The sequence below is a fragment of the Petaurus breviceps genome, unplaced genomic scaffold (genome assembly GCF_028583685.1).
Source record: "Petaurus breviceps papuanus isolate PSGF00001 unplaced genomic scaffold, PetGlider_PUasm1.0 229, whole genome shotgun sequence".
In the NCBI taxonomy this organism is placed as follows: domain Eukaryota; kingdom Metazoa; phylum Chordata; class Mammalia; order Diprotodontia; family Petauridae; genus Petaurus; species Petaurus breviceps.
In genome coordinates, this window is record NW_027185903.1 from 25073340 (window position 1) to 25095944 (window position 22605).

A 22605-nucleotide genomic window follows, 5' to 3' on the forward strand; every position below is an offset into this window, starting at 1 on the left:
ATTCAATGTACCACCTAGCTGCCCCTAACAGCATGTTTTAAAAAAAATTCCTTTAGGTATATGGTGGATAAGTAGGGTGCAACTCAGGACAAATACAGGAAAGATATCAGAAAAAAGATGGTCATATAGCTAGAGCAAAACATGACAGATATTTCGCTGGTATCCATACCATCTATAGAGGAGGCTAGTGCTATAGTGGATAGAGCTTTGGGCCTGGAGTCAGGAAGACCTGAATTCCAATCCAGCCACAGGTCCTAGCTGTGTGATGTCACTTAACCTCTGTTTGCCTCAGTTCTCTACTGCCTGAAACAGAGCAGGCCCTAATAAAATGCTTGATAATTTATTGACTGATGTGCCTGTGTGATCCAGGTGTTTCTGATGATTAGCATTCCAACTTTTTCACTTAGTCATGTATCTGTAAGTATTTACTGTACTTTGGATACTGGGGAGACAGATATAAGGAATGAAGCAATCTCCAACTGAAAGAAGTTTAGATTCTGATGGGAGATTCATACATTATACATTAAAGTGTTATGTGGTATAGCATGAATATTATTATAAGTCAAATATTTTACAGTTATACTATCAGTACACGGTTTTAAAAATACATGTGTATCAAGAGATTTCATTCTAGAGCAATATCCTTTATTTTAATCAGGCCTTAAAACACTTGTGCTTGAAAAGTACTTTTATTTTCTTTATTCCTTAATTAAAGGAATTTAAATTTTTATAAGCAAAAAAGGAAATAGAAGGTTCTCTTACCTGAATCTTGACATTTTTATACAAATACTTGAGGGAAGGTAGAAGGTAACTCTGTGGGAAAGAAATCCTTAAGAATTTCTTTGAAGAAATAAATGTAGGGTATAGAATTAGCTTTTGATTTCTTTTATACATGTAAACTAGTGTCACTTAATAAAAGCTATTTTTTTAAAAATAAATATCTCATTGTTCAGTAAATGTTAGTTTTCACTCTGGAAATTCCTTGCAATAATGAGATTCCCCAGACCCTTCCCTCACCCTAAAATATTTTCTGCTATGGAAAGTAGAAAACAATGAAACATGTATGTACAAAGTCATGTAATAGCAGACGGTATCTCCATAATTTATGTATTTTTGTTTCTATTTAATAAAGTTGTAAAAGCTTTGTAAAGGTATCCAAAGGTAATTGTTTAAAGCATATTTGAATATATATTAAAGTTATTTGTGTAAGACTTACACTTCATACTGGTTTATTTTTTGGATGGGGGAAGGTAGGGCAATTGGTGTTAAGTGACTTGCCCAAGGTCACATGGCTAGTTTTTGTGTTAAGTGTCTGAGGCCAGATTTGAACTGAGGTCCTCCTGACTCCAGGGCTGGTGCTCTGGACCTCCTAGCGGCTCCATACTTCATCCTTCTTTAAGAGTATGGACTATTGTTTCTCATCTTTGTTTCTTAGGGTAGATTTTATGCAAGTAACTGACACATAATTGGGCTAAATAAATATTTGTTGGTTGTATTGAATTAAATAATATGAAAGGAGCTTTATTTATTAGGAAAATTTATTCATGCTTAAGATAAAATGAAATGCTTTTGTTCATTTGGAAAACTGATGTATTCTCTAATGAGTCTTTTCTCTAGGTCTGGTTCTTATTTGATATTGCTTGATATTTTTTCCTCCTTTTTCCCTTTGAGTCCTCAATAATATATTTAATGTTTCTATTAAATTTTAGCTAGGTTTGCTAAAGTAATGTAATTATCTTTAGTACTTAAAATGCAGTTTTTTCTTATAGTTCTTCATATTAAATAAACATTCACTAACAAAAATTCATAAGATTTGGACCATTGATCACCTATAAAACTAGTTTTTAAAAGACCAAAAAAAATTATTTTCAGTTTGTAATATACTTTTCTATTCCATCTTTCAAAATTAAAAAAAATAAACTCATGTTCTCTAAGAATCATATGGGTGGTAACTTAGTCAATTCTTTTTTTTTTTCTTGACCTCAACTTGAAAATTATGATTTGTGTGTGTGTATGTGTTTGTGAGCCTACATAGAGAATGTATTTTGCTTTATGTTGTGGGTTTCTTCCTCAATTTTAATATAAACTGAATGATATTTTAAATTTCAGACTTAGTATTTTGTATTTTAAATTTACTAATGAAATTTGATGTTCTTGCTGACCTAAGAGTAGCAGATTCCTTTTTAAAATAATTACCTGTGTCAGATTTCTCATTTCACAAATTTAGATTTTGATATGTGATCAGAGTAAGTACAGTTCAACTATGTAGAATCATCTCATTATAAAGTTATATTATTATTCTAAGGTTATCTTTGGATGTCTGTTTTGAGTGTGACCATAAAAGTCCTTAAATGAAGTGGTTAAGTTTTATGAAGAATCAGAATTTATATATAGCCTTTGTTTGTATAATATCCATGCATCTTCTGTCTTTGAGAATGTTGGTTGCAGCATGCCATAGAATAAAGATATATGAGTTCTTATAATCCTATGGCAAGTGATTTAACTAATATTGTGTGGTATTTCTGATAATGCAGGAGGAAAAAAAGAAAAACATTTCAGAAAGTAATGTAACATTGCTATGTTTCTAGGTATAGATGGACAAAATTCTGTATTACAGAAAAGGGCATGGGTTCAAAAGCAAGTGCTAATATATCATTTAGGTGGATAAAATCTACTTTATGGCTTGAAATGCTAGAAAGGCTTGACAACTGCACATCTAATATTTTCTCATATATATAGTTGCTTATTAGACAACTTGTCATTTTAACTATCGTAAATAGTATTTTTTATTTCTGGTTATTTTAAATGATAAATCAAGTATAAATATTAGATCTATATAAATTTTTGCTCACAGCTTTATAATATAGTTTATTGGACTTGTTTAGTCATATTTAAAATAACACAGTAGAAATAAATGCTCCTTATGTCTTGGATATCATTTCATTTATTATATGATGTACTAATCTTATACATAATCCTTTGAGTTTTTTCATTGACTCTTCAATTTACATTCTTATTTTTCAGGTTGTGGAAAATGTTCTTAAAGTAAATCCAACGGTAGGCCCTCAAATGTTTCAGCCAGTTTTACCAGGTGTATTCAGGGGCATTATAGATGGAGAGGTAAGACTTTTCTTTATGGTTAGTTTTGGATTCTTGGTTTTATCTTTAGAGGAGAGACTTTTGGGGGGCAGAGGGAAGAGTCAAGGAGATAAGAAGCATAGAAATGGGAGCCATTCAGTAGTATATCAGAATCCTTGAGGGCCTCTAATTGACTTAGAAAACCACATATTAATATTTTCTATGTTTTATTTTATTTTTATTTTGTAAGATATTTCCCAATTACAATTTAATCTACATTTAATTTAAATCTACAATTAACACTCATTTGGAGTGTTGAGGGCCTCATGTTTGACCCATCTGTCCTAGACGATTTTATCACCAATATTTACCCTCTTTATTCAGTTTTAAGTTATAGAAAAATGGCTGCTAACCCTTTAATGTATATGTTACTCGATTATCTTGGGGACTAATGAAAGAGTACTATACTTCTCCCCAGGTTGATTTTTGTTTGTTAGTTTATTTTGGTGGAGAGAAGAAGGGAAGATATGTCAGATAAATGCCTCATTAGCATAGAGTGGGTCCACTTATATCAGCAGCTCTTCATTCCCCAAAACCTTATTGCCCCTATAGACCTCTCCTCTTCAAGGAATGCTAGGGTAAAACATGTTTGTTTCCTTTACACTGGTGCCTGGTAACCTTACAGAAGGATTGTTTATCAAGTACTAGGTCCCATTTAATTCTTCATGGAACCCCTCTGGATACAAATTTCTACATCATTGCCCTACTTTCATAGTGATATAGAGAATCTTCCCTCTGTAATAAATTTTGATAGCATGTGAGGAAAGGGAAGAGATTCAGTATTGTACATACCCTATGGTAGTGACAAATGGGAACAGATGCTTTATTTTATTTCCCCAGCACTCCAATCAATCAATAGAAACTGTTCATGGTCTTTGAAGTAGTATAACCATATTAGAAATAATAAAAATAGAAATTCACTATTCTCTACTCTTTGTAAAGCATGCATGTTAAATTAGTCTTTTACTTTTCACTTCTAAGAATTTTTGCATTAATAGAGCACATGGTGTATAGTTAGGTTTTATTGATATCTATAATCTTTATCTACATATTTATGTATTTATTTATATCTAATGATATATAGAGTCTTGGACTTGAAGTCAGAAAAACCTGGATTCAAATCCTGCCTCCGACACTTGTTAGTTCTTTGCCTGTGGGCAGGTCATTTAATCTCATGCCTCAGTTTCTTCATCTACAAAATAGGGGTGTTCGTCTTAGTGATGCCTAAAGCGTTCTTCTACCTCCAAATCAATATTTCTGTATTCCTGTGGAAGAGTTTTCTTGTAGTAGTAGAGAAGAATCTTAAAAACTGGCATCTGAAGACTTGGGAATTCATGTTTTTCCTTTTTAAAAAAAACAAAACCCTATCATCTTGTTATACTTTCCCAGAACCCATCACTGGATTCTCGCTCATAATAATAGTAAACAGTAAAGCAAATCTGACCATTAGCAAAAGTTTATACCATATTCCTTACCTTGTAGTTGTGTCTTCTCCATTTCCTTGCCACCCGCAGAAGACGCAAGTTTAGTTATCTTCTCTTCAAGATCAGGGCTGGTCATTTCAAATAATGATAGTTTAGCAGCCTTTTCGTTGTTGTTTTTATTTACATCATTGTATTCATTATGCATATTATTTTCCTAGTACTCCTCAGTTTACTCTGCATCAATTTGTGTCAGTCTTCTAGTAGGAGATCTCTCAGCTTGTGTTTGTTGTCCGAGTAACAGTCTAGCTAACTGTAAATGATTTGTCTTTGAGGAGAGAGAAGGATGGTGATAGGTATTGGACAGGTGATTTCATTGGCATAGGAAACTTCCTTTACCAGTGTGGGTTTCCACCTTCTCTTCTTCTCTGGGAAATCTTAGAGAGTTGCCTAGAGTAACTGAGAGGTTAAGTGACTTGGCCAGGGTCATATATCCTGTATATGTCAAGTACAGGACTTGAACCCAGGTGTTTCTGGCTTTGAGGCCAGCTCTAGTCTATTTTGCCTCTCTACAGCAGTAATCTCTTAACAAGGCAGAGACAAAATAATGTTTGTGAAACACTTGAAATATATTGAGACTGCTCATAATCACTGAGAAAATATTAATTTAGTTGTTAATACTCCCATTGTGTGGTGTTTGTCCAGTGACTAATGAGGTAGCACATAACTTAAGCATCTTCATACTATATGTGAAATCAAAAAATGAATAGAAGTTTCAGTTTAAAAGGAAAGCTTGTACACATGCAGGCTTTCCTTAGAGATGCTGATGTGGAAGTTGGCAAAGTGATTTTTCTAATGCAACAGAAGGAATCAAGAGACATTTCATTGGGTACTTAATCATGTTTATGATGACTGTAAATATGACCATCATAAATGTAATTTCAGAATATGCACCACCATTTATTGTGAATTAAGTGGAAAATTTCCATGAAGAATTTGATGATATCCTCCAAACTATATTTTAATAAGTTTTGACATTATTTTAAAAATAGACCCAAGAGTTGTTGAAAACTTTTTTGGAAAATGTGACTTAGAATTAAAATTAAAAAGTTAATCATTAGTTATTTACAGAACTGCTGTCTTTGTGCAATCTGACAGATACTTATTCATTTATAATAGTATGTTGTAGTGGGAAAAGACTGGATTTGGAATCAGAAGCAGCCCTACTCTGAAACTTTCTTCTGATACCCACTAGCATAGCACTTAACCTGAGTCTGTTTTCTTATTTGTAAAAAGGGCATAACACCTGTAGTATTTACCTTTGAGTGATCCTGCGTGCATTAAATAGATTAATGTATATGAAAAATTTTCCAAACCTTAGAATTACCATATTAAAGTCACTTATTATCATGATTAATAGTCATTAATCAAAGGAATTTGTGATTTCATTGAATTCGTGCCAGTGATATTAGTTACGAACCATCCACATCTGCCACAGGAGGCCTGCCCATCCCATGCAACTCATTTCTATGTACTCTCAATAACTGTGTGGTGCAAAATCCTCTGCTTCAAACATCTTAATGGAAAGCTATATTGCTCTCTCCTGACATTAAAGAGAAGTAATGGAGCACTATGATTGTCTATTAGTTATTCCTCACTTGTGCAGTTATTATTTTTTAATATATTTTTGACAATAAATATGGAATTAAGAAAACAGTAATACTTTTTAATTGGATTAGCTTCAAAATGACTTGTTGAAATAAATTTTTAACTGTGAGCAATGGACCACAGTAAAAACATTGTGTCTTTAATAAATTCAACAGTACCAAACTTTTGCCACAGCCTGAAAGAAGCTAGAAACCAAATTAATTGGCAGATATTTAATATTCTTGTTAATCATGGAGATGGGGCAACTGAGGGCAAAAGTCTTTTACAGTACAACTCCACCTGTAGTATATTGTTGAAGAAAATAATAGATGTTTGACAAAATAAAAAAGAAATCTGAGAGAAGATAACTTTGGAGTGAGATAAAGCAAAACCTGATTGTCCAGAGTTTATTTGTATATGTGAGACTAGAAGGAAGGCAAGAAACAGGTGAAGTGGAATGGATCTTCTGGTATTTTTCTAATGCCCTGTTCTTGTCAGTAGCAACAGTGGGTCTACCACATTTAGAATCTACCATCTCAGTACCTAGTAGTGTATTATGTTAAAAAGTGTTAATGGCACTTAATATCAAGTTTGGTTAAATAAAATGTCATCATGTGACCAAAAGATTGATTCTCAAAAATATCTCAAAGTAAGAAATTCCAAAAGATCACAAGAAGGTTCTTGTAAAAATACAACTGAGAGTTGCATTGAAGGGGCAGGCTCAGTCTTTTCCTCTCAGTCTTGGCCAGCAAAGTAGACTCCTGCCTGTCCTCTGTGCTGCCCCCTACATTGCCTGGAACTCTACTGAGGGATCTGCACCCTTTGCACCCTCTGCACCCTCGTCATGGGCTGCCAAGTGGTGAAGGCAGCAAAAATTCAAGGTGAGCCAAAGAAAACGACCTCTCCTCCAAAGGAGGAACAAGACAGTGAAGATGAAGTTATGTCTGAAGATGAAGAAGAAAGCAGTGGATAAGAGGTTGTAGTCCCTCAGAAGAAGGGTAGAAAGGCTGTGGCCACACCAGCAAAGAAGGCATCACCAACAAATAAAGCAGTCACTGCCATCACTCCAGCCACAAAAACAGCCATGACTCCACCCCAGCCCCCACCAAGAAGGTCAAGAGGAGGACAGTGAGTCTGAAGATGAGGAGGATGAAAAATTTAAGCTTTCCAAAGCCTCAAAGATGGGAGCAACTCCCACCAAACAAGACAAGGGGGAGAGGAGGACAGTGATGAAGATAAAGAAGATGAGGATGATTCTGAAGAAGAAGCCAGGAACACCACACCTGCCAAATGGAAAGCTGCTGCCCTGAAAGCTGCTGTGGGGAAACCTGGGAAGGCCAAGGAATCAGGAGGAGGAGGAGAGGAAGATGATGAAGGTGAAGCTGATGAGGGGGAGGAAGAGGAAGTGCCTGTGAAAGAAGAACCTGGAAAGAGGAAAAAGGAAATGGGCAAACAGAAAGCGCCTGAAGCCAAGAAACAGAAACTGGATGCAGACGTGTCTACAAATTTCAAACTTCAACAAAACCACTCCTGAGTTCAAAACTGGCCTCACAAATTTCTTTGCAAAGAAAGACCTTAATGTTGTTGACATCCGCATTGGTGCCACCAGGAAGTTTGGCTATGTGGAATTTGAATATGCTGAAGACTTCAACTCAGAGGAAGATGCCACAGCTCTGGTACTCAGTGGCTCCAAAGTGCTTGTCCCTGAAATTAAGCTGGAAAAAGCAAAAGAAAACAAGAAAGGCTGAGATGAAAGGACACTCTTCATCAAGAATCTGCTGTGTAAAGTATCTCAAGAGGAACTCAAGGAAGTGTTTGAAGATGCTGTTGAGGCCCAGATCAAGAATAAGAGCCTTAAAAGAATTGCCTACATTGAATTTAATACTGAAGCAGATGTGGACAAAGCCTTGGAAGAGAAGCAGGGCACTGAGATTGGTGGCTGTGCACTCATTCTGGACTACATAAGGGAGAAGAGTCAAGGACAAGAGAATAATTCCTGGGGTGGGAGTCACAGCAAGCTGTCAGACTCCAAGTCCCTAGTGCTCAATAACCTGACCTCTAGTGCCACTGAGGAGAGCCTGCAGGAAGTGTTTGAGAAGGCCACTTCCATCAGCTTGCCCCAGAGCAATCAAGGCCGACCCAAAGGGTACACATTCATTGAATTTGCCTCTGTGAAAGTTACAAAAGAAGCTTTGAATTATTTTTTTAATAATTATTTATTTTTAGTTTTCAACATTCATTTCCATAAGTTTTCAATTTTCTTTCCCTCTCCCTTTCCTCCCCAAGATGGTTTGCAATCTGATATGGGCTCTATCCATACATTCCTATTAAACATATTTTCACATTAGTCATGTTGCATTGAAGAATTATAACGGATAGGAAAAACCTAGAGAAAGGAAAAAATAACAAAATAAAACAAAACAGAAAATAGTCTTCTTTGTTCTGCATTCTGACTTCATATAGTTCTTTCTGTGGATGTAGTTGGCATTTTCCATTGACTGTCCTTTGGAATTATTTTAGGTCCTTGCGTTGCTGAGAATGACTAAGATTTTCAAAATCAGTTCTTGCACACTGAAAGCTTTGGATTCTTGTAACAATATAGAGGTTGAAGGCCAGGCCAACTGGATGCTGAAGGGACAAAAGGTTGCCAACACAGCCCCAATAAACCAGTCATACAAAACTTTGTCAAAGGCCTTTCTCGTTGCTATTTTTATTTATTTATTGTTTTTTGGAGGGGGAAGGTAGGGCAGTTGGGGTTAAGTGACTTACCCAATGTCACACAGCTAGTAAGTGTAAAGTGTCAGAGGCGGATTTGAACTCAGGTCCTCCTTACTCCATGGTTGGTGCTCTACTCACTGCACTACCTAGCTGCCCCTCAAAAGCCTTTCTGAACACACTTTGGGAGAAACATTGAAAGATTCATTTCAAGGCTCTGGGCACCGGGATAGTCACAGACAGGGTCTTCTAAAGGGCTTGGTTTTGTGGACTTCAAGTTGGAGGAAGATGCCAAAGCTGCAAAAGAGGCCATGGAGGATGGGGAGATCCATGGAAACCAAGTAACCCTGAACTGGACCAAGCCTTTTAGCTTTGGAGGCTGAGAGGGTAGCCATGGCAGTGGCAAAGGGAGGCTTCGGGGGACAAAGAAGCAACAGAGGAGGCCGAGGGGGCTTTAGATGCAGAGGCTGAGGAAGCTTTGGAGGCCAGGGAGGTTTTCAAGGAAGCTGAGAAGAAGGAGACAAGTCAAAATGAAAAAAGATGAAGTTTGAATAGCTTCCCCACTTCCCCTGTCATGTGCCCGGACTCTGGGAGTTTTATTCTGTCATCTAATCAGTGAAGGAGCCTTCCAAGGACATTCCTAGACAGATGGGCAGATTGTGGACAAACCTGAATGTCATTTCAAGTGAGATAGCTCAGTGGTTTTGACTGGGTGGATGTTTCAGAGAAACTTTTTGCAGATCGGTGGGAGCTGTGGGAGGTTACCTTTTTGTCTATGAGTTGTCTTGAGTTTATAATGTTATACCCCATGTACAAAACCATTTCCTACAAATGCTTGTAGTGGTTTTTTATTTCATTTTTGTCTCCCTTTTTTGGCTGTAAAGAAAAAAGGCAAATGTTCCTAGCAGAAATGGCAAAAAATGGTTTCTGCTTTAGCAGCCTGTCTTAGGACACATTAAAAGAATCTAAACTGCGTGGGGGGGGGGGGCGAATAACAGAGAAGATAAGCAGCTGTTTCAATGCCTGTTTATTCATCTCTCTATGTATCAAAGGTATTGTCAATTAAAAACAAACAGAAGAAACAGGCAGTGTTTCATAGATAATTTTCTGTAGTAGAACAAATGTTTACTGACAGTTTTCTGTAGTCAAACAAATGTTTGAAAGGTTTTATAAATATTTCCTTGTGATGGTTTTGGATTTTAAGAAAGCTTTTGAACTCTGCTTATCCAAGTACAGCTTTGAAAGCTCTATGTAATTGAATAAGATGTTTCCCATTTGTACATCAAAATCTTAATGAGCTCTGTGGCAGATGCCATTACAGAGATAACTTTGTTCAGTGAGCCATCCTGTATATGTGTACCAAAGGTAGTATCTCTGTGATGATTGTGGTCTGCCTAAAGTCCAAAGACTTTTTTGTGTTTGTGGTGATGTTTATCAAATTCTTGTACAGATAACATCATACTTAAGCATCAAGCCTTGGAAACACTGCCATGTCTTTGCAGTGAAATCTTTTGTAATTTGAAAGAGATTGTTTCTGCATTGACTCTAGGAAAACAATTAAATAAAAAATTAATCTTTGTTTAATCTGTGACAACAGCTAGACTAGCACTTAAATTAATCTACCAGTAACTGACTCTTGAACAAACCCTTCAGATGGACAGTGAGTGAGCTGGCCCATAATTAGATTGTAAGATGAGATAGCCATGTAGTGTATGGGAAACTTAGTGTTTTTCATAATTTCAAAGTCTTCATGGCCACTAAATGTTATGTCTGTATATCTGTTATTTTCCTGGTGATGCTAGAAGCATAGAAATAGGGGAATTAAAGTTATAAATGACTCAGAGAATAATGATAGCTATATGGAAGTTTCAGTGTGTTAACCGAAGATGCATGCAAGAAACTGCTTGAAAGACATAGTGGACTGATCATATAGCAAGGACATTATCACAGTTCATGAGCAACATGAGTAATATCACCTAGATGCTAAACTTAAAAAAACCAGAAAGGAAATTCACCAGCCAATTGAATCAGACCTTTAGGGAGGATTTCTGAGAAAATATGCATAAGAATTGAACAAGATTAGAAAGTAGAGAAGGTTGTGAGAGAGAACCCATGCTGATAAGAATCACCATCCATCCAGGTGTACCAGGGTCTGTTTGACAGCTAGGGCTTTATGACTAATGAGGCTGCTGTGAAACCTTTATATGTGGACAAGAGCCAAACCCCTCTACACAAATGTTATCCTGAAATAGAGAATTTGAAAGTAGTCCTAATTCAGTTTTTGGAGCTTGTAATGTCTTGGAACCACTAAACTTCCAGGGTTATCTTTCTGAAACACTAATACTTTGTTTCAATCTTATAATGTACATGATAAGTAATAAGTCACAAAGGACATATTTGCTGTTGATACTCTGAAATGTAGAAATACAAATGTAAATTTTAAAATATTGGGCAATTCTGAGTCCTTATGGATTCTTTAGATCTCAAAAAAGTTATATTTAATGTTTTAAAACAGTATTTATTAATATTTTCTTTTAATTGCACAGAGGTATCCTGTAGTGATGTCTGCTTATCTTGGAATCATGGGCCGAGTTCTGTTGCAAAATACTAGTTTTTTTTCTTCACTTCTAAATCAGATGGCGCATAAATATAACCAGGAGGTAAGAATCAGTGCTTTTATTTTAATTTAAACGTTAAATGGAAACCACATTTCATGAGGTTATTTTGTAGTTCAAAAACTTCTCACTCTTAAATTCTAATAAATGAGAGTAAGTTTGTTGGTAACTAAGACTATATATACAAACCTTTGGAGGTAAATTGAATTCTTGTGTTCACTGCTGATAGGGAGTTGAATCTTAGCTGTGAGGGATAATTTGCAGTGAAGTTTCCCCATTCTGAGAAGTCAAATCTAGAGTGGCTTCAGCATCCACTAGGCTTAAATTTAGAAGTCACCTGACCTTACAGGAATCTGGGACTTAGAGCCATGGAGACCCTCCCCAGTGCCACCTCAGCACAAGATATGCCAAATAAGGATAAAATTTAAAGAATTCTTAAACTATGATCATATTACATGATATCTGTAAATAGATACCATCATTAGGTAGCTTTGCCATTAAAGATTTGGTATAGGGGTGCTAGGTAGCACAGTGAATAGAGCGCCGGCCCTGGAGTCAGGAGGACCTGAGTTCAAATCGTTTCTTAGTTTTGTTCTCTTGTCAGTGGTGGGGAACCTGTGACCTCAAGGTCACATGTGACACTGTAAGTCCTCAAGTGCGACCCTTTGATTGAATCCAAACTTCACAGATCAAATCCTTTTATTATGGGGTTTCCCCACTCCTTGTCACTGAACTCGAGCAAGTCATTCAGCCTCAGTTTCATCATTTATAATAAAATGGGCTTAATAGCACTTTATAGGAATGTTAGGAGGATCAGATGAGATAATGTTTATGAAATGTTTTGCAGACACTGAAGTATTTTATACCTTAAAGTTTTTAACATTTATTTAGGTAAATGTTAGCTGTTGTCGTCCTGGGCAATACTAGGATCGTCCCCCACACAGCTGTACTATGTCACAAAAAGGAACTCTGTGGGATCTTGTGTTTTGCATGAGGACCAACCTGGTCTGGTGATTTCCCACACCAACCAGAGGCATGTTGTGCTTTTATTAATTAATTGATAATTTGTGTGATAATAATGATGATTATTGTCATTCAGGATTGTCCAACTCTTTGTGACTCCACTTTTTTTTGGGGGGGAGCAAAAATAATGAAATAGTTTGCCACTTCCTTCTCCAGCTCATTTGAAAGATAAGGAAACTGAGGCAAACAGGGTTAAATAACTTGCCCAGGTTCACACAGCCATTTAAGTGTCCCAGGATGGGTTTGAACTCCTGAAGATGAGCCTGCCTTATTCCAGGCTCAGCTCTCCTTCCACTTTACCACCCAGATGCCCCTAATAACAGTAACAGTGGTGATAATAACCAGCACTTACATAGTCCTTTAAGGTTTGTAAGGTGTTCTACTTGTGTTATTTCATTTGATCCTCCCAGGAAGCCTGTGATGTAGGTGCTACTGTTGTTCTCGTTTTACAGATTAGGAATCTAACCTTAAAAAATATAAATAGCAACCAGTTTTTCTTAAGCATTTTTAAAAGTAGCAAAGAAATATCTTGATTGTGAAATAATGCATAATTGTTTTTAGTTAAATATTAAACCATTAACTTAGCACTAAGATTACATTTTGGTTATTCTAAAGCATTTAAAAACTTCCAAAATATTGAGATTATGTGTGGGATACCAACATTCCAGCAAGCTCTTCCTTAGTGTAATATATTTGGTTCATGTAACTTTACTTTAAAGGAGATTTCAGTTTTCCCATTGATTCTCATGAGAGAGGTAAAAATCAATGCACATTCCAGATAAGTTTTCTAGCCAGTAAATGTCTAAAATACATATAAAATTGTCACAGACCTGTTTTTTATACTGCAGCAACAAAGAAAGTGACAGCTACATAAAAAGTATCCTAGGCAATATATTTCAGTGGAAAATAACTGATAAAACATTATATTTCATAATATTATAATATTTCAAACTGCATCTTGAATAAAATGAATAATTCATTTTAATAAGGATGCATTTAGTATTTACTCTGTAGCATATGACATTCTTTAGGTTATATTCATAAAATGAATTAGGACAGTTTCTGTTCTTGATGGTGCTTATGATTTTTCTGGAGAGATAGAATGTGTATAGTTCCATACTATAATAAGCAAGGTAATGTATACGTATGCATGTATATATGTATGTATGCATGCTTTCATGTAGTTATGCATATTTTTCTGGTGCTTGGTACCATAATTGGCACATGGTAGGTGCTTAATAAAATTTTATTGATTATTTTAAAGTAATGCCATAATGTGTCACATGCTTAAATTCTGCATAAATAAAAGCCCGTGCTTTCTTTGTAAAAGTGGTAGTCCTTGTTTGCAAAAAGAAAAGGTTTTTTTTTCTCACTAGTTTTAAATTACCTAAATGCTTCTAAATTTGTGTAATAGCTAATTTTTACATTTATTTTTAACATTTCACAGCATGAGACTTCATTATTGCAAAGAACATTGGTCTTGGTTTCAGTATATCAGACTTTAAATCCTAGCTGCATCAATTATTAATAGCATGATAGTGAACATGGCACTGAATCTCTCTGGGCCTCAGTTTGCTTATCTTTAAAATGGGGATGATAATAATATTTGTATCAACTACCTGATAGGAATAAAAACATAAATCAAGTAGTCGAGACCAATGGACATTGCAGAAAATTGTTAGTAAATTTTTTTGGTTTGTTGTTTGTGTGACCTGCTTTTTTAAAACATGAGTGTTGAATTAATCTCTCATAAAAATGTTTTGTTGAAAATAATAATACACTGTTTGTTGCATTTTATTAGTATTTAATTGAAACATACACAGTAAAGAATGTTGAATACTAACTGTTCTTAGAAATAGGGGTCATATGACATCCCTGGATTTTGAAATTCATTGAATTGAGGTGTAAAGTTTCTTAGGAGGAACCTGTCACCTAATTAATAGATTTCTTAAGTCGACAGTCCTGTTCAAGTGAATATTTCATAGGTTTAAAACATCTACTATATTCAGACTATGCACAAACTAGACCTAGGAGACAGACAAAAGTGAATCCTAAGATTCCTATATTTCTTTAATATTACAAATACGTATTTCATATTGAAAAAAAATGCCTCCTACCTTTTCAATACTTCATATTCATAAAATGAATTAAAGGCAGTTTCTGTTCTCATGGTGCTTATGATTTTTCTCTACAAACTTTATCTCCTTTTTGTAATTTTTATTATTTGCAATGATATAATAACATTATTTGAGTGTTTCCTAAAATTTAATTTTATCTTTTTAAGACTGTATGACTGTCTACATACCAGATTTAAGATTATATGACAAAATTAGATAGTTATCATTACATCTGTCCCTTAATATTGATTGGTTCTTAGAATAAATTAAAAAAAATAGTTCAGATCCTCATTGATTATACAGTTTACATCTTGGGCAATTGATTCAACTTTTCAGTAGGCTTCATTTCAAATGCATTAATTATACTATTGAAAATAGTATTGTTTGGGGCAGTGCTGTTAATCATATACTTGTATTTTAGTCTCAAGTTGTCTGTGAATATAAGTAGACACAAGGAGGAGAAAGGTGCTCCATTATATTCTCTTAAAACTTATTTCACAGGCCTTTACCGTGGACAAGCTGTTGCTGAAAGCTGCAGCAATGTTTTTTTTTTTGTTGTTGTTCTTTTGTGATAGTGTTTACAATTATGTAGCCATTTTGAAATTTGTTGCCTTTGATGAATTACCATATTTAGTTTCAAATTGTTTTGTTTTCTAAAACTTTTATAATTTCCCTGATAGTGTGTTTGTATAAGCTAGTTTGCTTAAAAGAAATGATTGTCTCCTTATAGACTAAATTCCTGATTTTCCAGGGTCCATGGGGATATTGATAAGAGGTTACTCTTAAGAGATTAATAGTAAGAGGTCATTTACATTTCTTTTTTTTTTTGAATGAGGAAAAGTAACATAGATCTATTTTTAAATTTTTTTTTTCATTTTTCAAATGCTTTATTAACTTCCGATTTACATCATTCATTACAAATTTTCTCCCTGTTTTTCCCCTACCCACATCCCCAAAATAGCATAGGATACATAAATAGCATAGAACACAGGACATGCCTTCCTCCAATCTGCTCTCTCCCATATTTTCTCCCATACCCCTTTTGACTTTTCCAATAGGGCATGGTGGATCTCTATGCCCTAGTGCCTGTATATCTTATTTCCCAATTACATGTAAAATAGTATTAATAAAAGTATATATTTAAACATTTGATTTTAAAACTTTGAATTCCAGATTCAATCCCTTCCTCCCTTGTCACCCACCCTTACGGGGAAGATAAGCAGTTCAGTATAGTTTGTACATGTGTAGCTAATGAAAAACAATAACATAGTAGATATATTGTAAAAGACTGACTATATTTCCCTCCCTCCTATCCCACCTCCCACTTGTTCTGTTCTCTACTTTGATCCTGTCTCTTTTCAAAAGTGGGTGCTTCTAATTTCCCTCCCCCCAGCCTGCCCTCCCTTGCAACATCCCCCCTCTTATCCCCTTCCCCCCCTACTCTCCTGTAGGGTGAGATACCCTATTTAGTGTATATTTCATTCCCTCCCCAAGCCAAATTCAGTGGGAATAAGGTTGACCCATTCCCTTTTGCCTTCTTGTTCTTCCCCTCCATTGTAAACATTTTACCTTGCCTCTTCTATGTGAGATAGTTTACCCCAATCTGTCTCTCCCCATCTCCTCTCATTATATTCCTCTCTCACCTCATAATTTCACCTTTTAAGAATCATCCCTTCCTGTTAAATTGGTCCTGTGCCCTCTATCTATGTATACCTGTAAACATATATACACACATTCACATATGTATTCATATGCCCATATACCCTCATATATAGACATATATATATATATATATATTTCTGTTCCCTTCCACTATTTTCATACTGAGAAAAGTTTCATAAGTTACAATTATTGTTTTTCCATGTAGGAATGTTAATAGTTCAACTTTGATAAGTTCTTTATGATTTCTTTACCCTGTTTACCTTCTCATGTTTCTCTTGCTTCTTATATCTGAATGTCAAATTTTGTATTCAACTCTGTTATTTTCATCAAGAATGCTTGAAAGTCCTCTATCCCACTGAATGATCATATTTTCCCTTGAAACATGATACTAAGTTTTGCTGGGCAGGTGATTCTTGGTTTTAATCCCAGCTCCTTTGACCTCCGGAATATCATATTCCAAGCCCTTTGATCCCTCAGTGTAGAACCCAGATCCTGGGTCATCCTGATTGTGTTTCTACAATATTCAAATTGTTTCTTCCTGGCTGCTTGTAATATTCTTTCCTTAATCTGGGAATTCCAGAACCTGGCTGTAATATTCCTAGGAGTTTTCTTTTTGGGATGTTTTTTAGGATGTGATCAGTGGATTCTTTCAAGCTCTATTTGACCTCTGGTTCTAAAACATCAGGGCAGTTTTCTTTGAGAACTTCCTGGAGTATGATTTCTAGGTTCTTACTTTGATCATGGCTTTCAGGTAGTCCAATAATTTTAAAATTATGTCTCCTGGATCTGTTTTCCAGGTCAGTGGTTTTTCCCATGAGATATTTCACATTGCCTTCTATTCTTTCATTTGTTTGGATCTGTTTAATAGCATCTTGATTTCTCATAAAGTCATTAGCTTCCCTTTGCTCCAGTCTAATTCTGAAGCAATGATTTTCCTCATTGAGCTTTTGAGATTCTTTTTCCATCTGGCAAATTTGGCTTTTTAAGGCATTCTTCTCATTGCCTTTTTGAGCCTCTTTTGCCATTTGAGTTAGTCTGTTATTTAAAGTGTGATTTTCCTCAGTCAGGCTGTTGACTCTCATTTCGTAATTTTCTTGCATCGTTCTCATTTCTCTTCCCAATTTTTCCTCCACTTCTCTTATCTGCTTCTTAAGGTCCTCTATGGCCTGTAACCAGCTTGTATTTTCCTTTGAAGCTTTTGGTGCAGGAGTTCTGACTTCACTGTCTTCCTGCTGTTCCATGCTTTGCTCCTTTTTGTCCCCAAAATAGGAGTGTAATGTGGAATCTTCTGTCTGCTTTGTTTCCTTTGCCTAGTCATGTCCCCCCTCAGTCACTTGACCCCTGGGCTTTTTGCCATAGTAGGTCTCTGCCACCAGACAGGGGAGCTTTCCTCCCAAAAGCTCAGGTTTTCTCAGCTGCTGGAGGTATTAGATGGGTGCCCTCTCTGAGGCCTCCATACCTGGCAAGCTGGACACACACCCCAGGATCTCCACTCTAGATCGCATTCCAGATCCAACCAGGTTAAAGCAAGAGCGGTTACCCCTCAGACTGTTTGCTTGGTTCCCCTACACACTCTGCAGGCCAGGAGCTGAAGCTGCCAGGGCAAAGCCACGCACTCCCACTTACTGGGTCCCAAAGTCCACACTGCACTGACCTCTCACTTTGTCCTTTGCATCTATGTGTTGATAAGTCTGGAAACGGCCACAGCTGCTAGTGATCTGGAGTCCCTCTAGCCCGGGGCTGGTCAGACCCACCCTGGGGCTAAAACCTCGGGCTCATGCGGGCCTGTGTTCTGCCCCTAGAGCGCTGCGCAGGCCGATTTCTGCCAGCCTGCTGGGCTGTCCTCAGTGGGAGGTTAGCTGCTCTGTGTCATTTTGTGGGTTCTGCAGCTCCAAAGTTTGTTCAGAATCTCCTTTTTACATTGATTGGGGAAGGTGGAAGCTGCAGCAGCAGGTCCTGCTTGGACTCTGCCATCTTGATTCTGCCCCCTGCTAGATCTATGTTTTAATAGCAATTCAGCAGTTGTCTGGAATGGCTTGGAGAGACAAAGGCATGGAGAAAGGCCAGTTATGTGGCTATTACCAATAAGTCAGGTCAGAGGTTATGATGTTGAGGTCAAGCAACCACAAAATAATGAGATTTAAGGTTAGGGGTGCTCAAGACCCCAAAATAACAACATGCCAGATCGTGCCAAATGAATCCCACTCAAGCCTTCTCTCAGCCAAAGAAAAGCAAAATTTATTAAAGATTCACCATAATGGGTAGACTCTTAAGGAGACTTGGCATCTGTGACACTTGTACTGAACAAGCAGGCCAGAATCATCTGACACAGAGTGAGTCTGTGCTAGATAAGTCTCTGACTTTTTTTTTTTTGTCATTTACATTTCTTAATGGAAATTAAAAATGAGAGCATTCATTGTACTTCATGCATTATTCCAGAGAGTAAAATCATCAGGGAAATTTTTGTAGATTGATAATGGATTTATGGTGGGGTTTTTTTTTTTTTTGGATCACAGATATAAATTTAGCTGGAAGGGCACTCAGAAAGTACTGACAGTCAGGGATAAGACGGGCAAAGGTCTCACTTGTAGTGAGCATCAGATATCATATTCCAAGGTTCTCTCACTGCAGGACCAAGATCCCACATAGTCTCCTTAAAGGAAACATTTCCAGTTCCTTAGCTTTTTTTCACCTGCTTTTTACTAGAGCAATGATTATGATTTCCTCTTATCCTTCTTCCAGATAATTTAAGTGTGTATCTTTTTATATCATAGCTTTAGAGTCAAGGCATTAGAGGTCACCTCACTCTTCATTTAGCAGAGGAGAGTCCAGAGAGGTTAAGTTCTTTGTCACAGAAGAGTGAATAGTGAGCTGGGATGCTTTTTTAAAATTTAACTTTTTTTTTAAAATTAACAGAAGTTTACTTATTCTTCCTCCTTCCTCTCATTCCATTGTGGGGGAAAAGAAAAACAAAATTCCTTCATTGGCCCTGTTAAAAAAAATAAAGAGTTTCATTCTGTATCCTAAAGCCATCACCTCTCTGCCAGGAGGTGGCTAGAATATGTCTTCATCAGATCTCTTGAATTATGAATGGTCATTGTATTGATTAAACTCTTAGCGGTTTTTAAAGTCTTTACAATGTGGCTGTTATTGCATCAGTTTTTTTCCTACTTCTGCTCATTTAATTCTTGATCAATTTATAATTTATCTTTATTTAAAAGTGTCCCATCGTGCAAGCTAAAATTTATTTCTGCCTCAAGGCTGAAAAATGGCTATATCAGTGTTTCATATAGTTTCTTAATACGGGAGAATAATAGTTTTTTTTCTAAATGAATAGTACATAATTCACATGTCATTTATTTTCCCAGCTATGAATCTCTTTTTAGATGGCACAATTCATTAATGGTTTGTGGACTGATAACTACTTTGCAATATTAAAAAGGCTTTCACTAGATTTTAAAATACAAAAAAAACCCAGTATGTACTTTAGGAGAATAGATTTTTTTTTTCTTTAAAGTAAAGATGCTTACCCCTCTTTGCTCCCCTCCCCATTTTTACATGTTATGTTCAGTGTGATCAACTATTCCATTTCAGGCTCCTTTCTAGGCTCCTCATTTATATGATGCCCTCTAACTATTTAATAGTGTCCAAAGCTGTGTCCTGGGTTCTTTTTTCACTCAACACTTGCAGTGAGTTCATCATCTCCTCAAGACGAGTGAATTTAGTGCCACCTATATGCTAGTGATATTCCTATCTATGGATATATTCTGTTTTGCCCTGGAGCTTCAGTCTTGCATCACTGACTTCCTTTGGATATTTAAAACCTACATGTCTTGGAGATATCTCAAACTCAGTATGTCCAGAACAGAAATTATCCTCCTTGAGTTCTTCTCACCACCTGCCCCACTCCATTCCTCCTCCAAATTGGCCTGTATCTTAGAGAGATTACTGTTCTTCCATTCTCTCAGATTTGTAACCTTGTCAACCTAATAACCTTTGTAACCTAATCCTAGACTCCTCATTCTCCATCATCCCCTGAGTGCATTTGCCAAATATTGTCATTTCTGATTTCACAAAATCATTTGCTGTTTTTGCCTCCATAACACTCTTTAACAATATGCCACCCTAGTTCAGGCCTTCATAACCTTTTATTTAGGTTATTGCAGTAGCTTCCTAATTGGTCTCTTTACCTCAAGTTTATCCCTATTCCAATCCATCCTCACTGATACCAAAGTGATTTTCTTTAAATGTGGATCCGACCATGTCAGCTCCCCTATCCACGCAGTTGCCAATGTCTCCCTGTTTTTTCTAGTATAAGATATAAATTCCTCTGTTAGTGTTTAAAGCCTTTCACAATTTGCCTCCAGCCTGTCTTTTCAGCCTCATTAGATTTTACTCTTCTTCCTATACTCTGAGATCCAGCTACCCTGGCCTTCTCTTTATCTCTCATATACATTTCCATCTCCCTTTCTCCCTTTGTATGTATTGTCTCCTCTCCCATCTTTAGAGTATGCTTTGCCCTCACCTCATGGTATCTCCCGGTCTTCTTTTAACACAAAGTTCTAGCCCCATGTTTTCCATGAAGCCTCTCCTGATTATCCCAACTGCTAGTGTCCTCCATCCCAAACGACCTTTATTTTTACTACCCTATATTATTTGTATTTGTTTTTTTTTTTAAATGTTTTTCATGTACTTTTATATGTACTTATTCTCTCCCCTGGAATGTAAGCTTTTTTTACCTAGGGATTGTATTTTTTATATGCCCACCACTACATAGCACAATTCCTGGTACATAGGAGGTACTTAGTAGATGTTAGTGGATTGGTTTTAGATGTTGATAATATCTAGTCTTATTTAAATTAAAATATATTGAGCTTCCTCTCTTTTATTATGCAGATGGACCAGCTTCTGGGTAATATGATTGAAATGTGGGTTGATCGAATGGACAGCATTACCCAACCAGAAAGAAGAAAACTTTCTGCTTTAGCTTTGCTTTCACTTCTGCCATCTGATAATGGGTGAGTGGTTAAAATTCTTCCTTGAAAGAAAATTTCTGTTAATTAAGAAAGTACCATTTATCTTAATATATTGGTTTCTCTGTCAGTGTGTCCATATTGTAGGGATAATGGATTTTTTTATATGTGCACAAAGGTATGTGTATTCTATTAACCAGATAATTTTCTTTTAAATCCTAGTTAGCATGTTTCCTAGAGTCAAAACTTTTGCTTATTGGAGCTGTCTAGCTATTTGGAGCAATTTTTTTCATTACCCAACAGTATTTCAGTTGGAAAACTTTTGGATGTTTCTGAAAAATTGTTCTTTTGGCAACATTGATAAATTTTATTTTTATTCCTTTATATATTCTCAGATTGTTCATCATTATATCAGGCTTCATTGTAGGCTCTCTCAGTATATTTATGCCTTTAGCATCTTTGATAAATTTTAAATTTCAGCATTCACAACATTCAGCATTCAAAATGTATTGACCAGGAGTATGGCATTTATTTTCCTTTTTTTATTTTTAATCCTCTTTCTTGACTTTTGAAGTGTGACAATTTTCTTACTGCTTAGGGTATTAATTTTATATCATAGAAATGGAATAAGAAGAATCATGTTATGATAGATTTGGTTTTTATGCTCTAAGGTACTTTGTAAAACTTTCTAAATCTAATGCAGTGAGAGCCTGTTACTTTCAGGTTTTTTAAATATTTTGATATTTTCTGATATTTTTACATTCTCATATTTGTGTTATGAATGGATATGTGTTATGAGTAGATTTTCCTTGATGGCATTAAAAAAGAACAAGAAGTACTTCTTACTGAATCTGACTGCAGGTCCACTCAATATGAAAATTACTGTCTTTAATTTCCTTTAGAAATGAAGTATCAAAGCCATAGCATTCCTATACATATTTATATTTTATGTAAATAAAGTATATCTTATACTCTAGTGAGAAAATAATGACTTAGGGACTATTAAGACTTATAAAAGTAAATATTTATTTTGTTGGGTACTTGACTTTTATTATAGCAATATGATCTCTACAGCTATCTATTGATGTCAAAATTGATTGTAATACCAGTACAAGACTTGGATTACTATTTACTAAAATTATCAGCCTTCCATTTAGTTTGGATTAGAAATCTGTTAACCCATCAGTGTCTCTAACAATTGAAATAAAACTTAGCTTATATAAATGATTTTTTAAATAAACCATAAATATCTCTGGCTTCACTTGATAACTTTTTACCATAGTAAAACTATAAA

The 22605-nt window shown here is 35.8% G+C and overlaps 1 protein-coding gene and 1 pseudogene across 2 annotated transcripts in view; both read left to right on the plus strand.

Moving 5' to 3' along the window:
- The window catches only part of IPO11 (importin 11), a 230997-nt gene that overhangs the window by 133145 nt on the left and 75247 nt on the right, over positions 1 to 22605 (plus strand). For both annotated transcript variants that reach the window (XM_069096384.1, XM_069096383.1), the window contains 3 exons: positions 3025 to 3120; positions 11468 to 11581; positions 21235 to 21356. In XM_069096384.1, coding sequence (XP_068952485.1) covers positions 3025 to 3120; positions 11468 to 11581; positions 21235 to 21356 — 332 coding nt within the window. The remainder of the gene's footprint in view (positions 1 to 3024; positions 3121 to 11467; positions 11582 to 21234; positions 21357 to 22605) is intronic.
- On the plus strand, positions 3128 to 9540 carry LOC138167545 (nucleolin pseudogene; annotated as a pseudogene).